The sequence below is a fragment of the Lagopus leucura genome, unplaced genomic scaffold (assembly GCF_019238085.1).
Source record: "Lagopus leucura isolate 7727_CA_CO unplaced genomic scaffold, USGS_WTPT01 34519-0_obj-0_obj, whole genome shotgun sequence".
In the NCBI taxonomy this organism is placed as follows: domain Eukaryota; kingdom Metazoa; phylum Chordata; class Aves; order Galliformes; family Phasianidae; genus Lagopus; species Lagopus leucura.
The window spans coordinates 1-3235 of NW_024968003.1; the positions used below are offsets into that span (position 1 = coordinate 1).

Here is a 3235-nt window from a genome sequence, read left to right on the forward strand (position 1 = left end):
GGACCCATTGGGACCCCATAGAGACCCACAGGGGGCCATCGGGACCCATAGGGACCCACAGGGGGCCATCGGGACCCATAGGGACCAACAGGGACCACATGGAGGCCCACAGTGACCCCATGGAGGCCCATAGTGTCCTACACAGACCCCCACACAGACACTCCTAGGGACCCATAAAGACCCACAGAGTCCCATAAAGACCCATAGGGACCCATAGAGACCCACAGTGACCCCATGGAGGCCCATAGTGACCCACGGAGTCCCATAAAGTGCCATAGGGACCCCATGGAGGCCCACAGTGACCCACAGAGGCCCCACACAGACCCATGGAGACCCCATGGAGAACCTCCAGGGACCCATAGAGACCCACAGGGTCCCATAAAGACCCTTGGGGGTCCATAGGGACCCGATAGAGGCCCATAGTAACCTACAGAGACCCCACACAGACCCATAGAGACCCCATGAAGAACCCCCAGGGACCCACAGAGTCCCATAAAGACCCATAGGGACCCCATGGGGCCCACAGTGACCTACAGAGACCCCACGCAGACCCATAGAGACCCCATAGAGACCCACGGAGTCCCATAAAGCCCCATAGGGACCCATAGGGCTCCACGGTGACCCCCAGGATCCCCCCAGGCTCTCACTGTTGCGCATCTTCTGCAGGAATCCTTCTTTGGGGCCGGACCCCGAAGGATCCGGGGGGGGGGGGGGGGGGCGGAGCCGGGATGCGAAGGGCGGAACGGACGGCGGGGAGGCGGAGCAACAGCGCCTGCAATAGGCTGAAGGTGTTGGAGGTCAGCCAATAGACGAAGATGGCCTGCGGGAGGGGGCGGGGTCAGCCACAAGACACGCCCACCCGGCGGCAGGTAGGAAGCCACGCCCCTTTGCCGACATCCCGCCCCTTTCCTGGGCTCTGATTGGCTCAGAACCAGGAAGCTGTCGTGGACCCCCAAAGCCCCGCCCCTTCAAGGTGTTATAAGCTCAAAGCCCCGCCCCCTCTCATCAGGCCCCGCCCCTTTCCCAAAGCCCTGCCCTTCACATTTCCACACCCCTTCCAATAAGGGAGTTTAAACCCCGCCCCTTTTCCGCTTAACCCCGCCCCTTCCGGTGCTGCTGGCCCCTGATTGGCTCACCGCCGGGAAGTGCACGGTCATGGGCAGGAAGACGAGCGGCAGCACCCGCAGCACCGCCCGCACCGCCCCTGCGTGGGGGCTGCTCACGCCTGACTCCGCCCCCGCCTGTAACGAGAAACGCCATTGGTCAGTGCAAGTGCCACCTTCCTACAACCAGAAACGCCATTGGTGGCGCTGCTGAGCTCCCCATATCCCCATAGAGATCCATTATAGCAGTGCAGTTCCACCTCCATCCACACAGTGGCGCTGCTGAGCTCACATCCCCATAGAGCTCCATTATAGGGGTGCAGTTCCACCTCCATCCACTCAGTGGCGCTGCTGAACTCATATCCCATAGAACTTCGTTATAGGGGTGCAGTTCCACCTTCATCCACTCAGTGGCGCTGCTGAGCTCACATCCCCATAGAGCTCCATTATACGAGTGCAGTTCCACCTCCATCCACACAGTGGCGCTGCTGAGCTCCCCATAGAGCTCCATTATAGGGGTGCAGTTCCACCCCTATCCACACGGCGGCGCTCAGCCGCCCTCCCTCAGTCCTCCCCGGTCGTACCTCCAGCACCATCCACATGGTGGCGCTGGTGAGCAGCGGCATGGCGTAGGTCGGGTCTGGGCTGCTCAGATCGCTGATCCACGCGACTCCGCCCCCTTTCAAACCCGGAACCGGAACTGCCGCCATCTGCTGCAGCGCCAGGAAGAAAGAGACGAACACGGGGGTCTGACCCCCAACACCAGGGGTCACGACCTTTGACCTTTGACTTCTCTTGACACCCCACGCCTTGACCCCATAAGGACCCCATAGAGCCGCCCCATAGGGACCCCGACCCCACAAACCCACTGCCCCATAGCTGTGCCCCATAGCTGCCCCATAGCCGCCCCACATCTGCCCCATAGCTTCTCCATAGCTGCCCCATAGATACCCCACAGTTGCCCCCCAGATCCCCCATAACGCTGTAATTCCACTCCCGGCCACACGGTGGCGCAGCTGAGCCCCATATCCAAGCATTCCTCCATTGGAGCTGCAATTCCACCGCCATCCACACGGTGGCGCTGAACCATATTTATCTACACCCCTGTCCTTGCAACACAGCCATAGCTGCCCCATAGATCCGGCATAGCTGCCCCATAGATCCCCCATAGCTGCCCCATAGATCCCCTATATCCCACCCCACACCCGCCCCGTAGATCCCCCACGTCTGCCCCATAGATCCCCCATCCCCACCTGCACCAGGGGGACCAGGAAGCCCCTCAATGGATTCACGTTGTGCCGCTGCTGGTAGGCGGCCAGCTGAGCGTAGGCACGAGTCACTGCGGGGGGAGGCCAGCACTCAGCCCCATAGATCCAGCCCCACACATCCAGCCCCACACATCCAGCCCTGCACATCCAGCCCCATAGATCCCGCCCCACACATCCAGCCCCACAGCTGCACCCACTTCTGAGGCTCAGCCCTCCTTTAATCCCTGCCCCACTTATGAGGCCCCGCCCCCTCGTCAAGCCCCGCCCCCTTCATCAAACCCCGCCCACCCCGCTGAGGCTCTGCCCTTTTCATTGAACCCCCGCCTTCGCCGTGAAGCCCCGCCCACAAAGAGGCCCCGCCCCTTCCTTTAAGCCCCGCCCACCCCATGCGAGGCACCACCCCAAACCCGAGGCCCCGCCTCTTCAAGCCTCACAGCGTAGCCCCGCCCCCAATGCGAAGCCCCACCTTATTCCCGAAGCCCCGCCCCATTCCCGAAGCCCCGCCCACCCCGCTGAGCCCCCGCCTCTTCCTTCAAGCCCCACCCCTTGGCGAGGCCCCGCCCCCCTGGCCGAGCCCTCATCCCCAAGTCCCCGCCCCTTCTTTAAGCCCCGCCCACCGCGGTGCGGCTCCGCCCCCCTCCGTGCTTCCTGCAGCTCCTTGGCCAGGCGCTGGATGTGGGGCAGATGTGGGGCGATGCGGGCGGCCTCACGTTGGGCGTGAAGCAGCAGCGGCAGCAGCGCCAGGCGGACCCCCAGCGTCCCTGGGGGGCACAGAGACCCCATAGGGACCCCATAGAGACCCCATAGCGGCCTCCTGCCCCATAGAGACCCATAGGAACCTCCGGCCCCATAGAGACCCCATAG

The 3235-nt window shown here is 63.3% G+C and overlaps 1 protein-coding gene across 1 annotated transcript; it reads right to left on the bottom strand.

Moving 5' to 3' along the window:
- Window positions 1-114: 114 nt before the first annotated feature.
- Window positions 115-3212, bottom strand: LOC122193398 (mitochondrial inner membrane protein OXA1L-like). Its single transcript, XM_042894173.1, has 5 exons — window positions 2989-3212; window positions 2357-2442; window positions 1688-1852; window positions 1137-1241; window positions 115-820 (listed from the first exon to the last, which is right to left on the bottom strand). Exons 1-5 carry the CDS (start codon window positions 3152-3154, stop codon window positions 644-646), a joined length of 699 nt encoding a protein of 232 aa, XP_042750107.1. The 5' UTR covers window positions 3155-3212; the 3' UTR covers window positions 115-643.
- Window positions 3213-3235: the final 23 nt, after the last annotated feature.

Coding starts and splice junctions, on each gene's coding strand:
- LOC122193398 (XM_042894173.1), bottom strand. CDS start 3,154: ATGGGGTCTCTGTGCCCCCCAGGGACGCTGGGGGTCCGCCTGGCGCTG. Junction 1,853..2,356: donor TCCTGGTCCCCCTGGTGCAG/GTGGGGATGGGG, acceptor GTTGGGGGTCAG/ACCCCCGTGTTCGTCTCTTT. Junction 1,242..1,687: donor CCATGTGGATGGTGCTGGAG/GTACGACCGGGG, acceptor TTCTCGTTACAG/GCGGGGGCGGAGTCAGGCGT.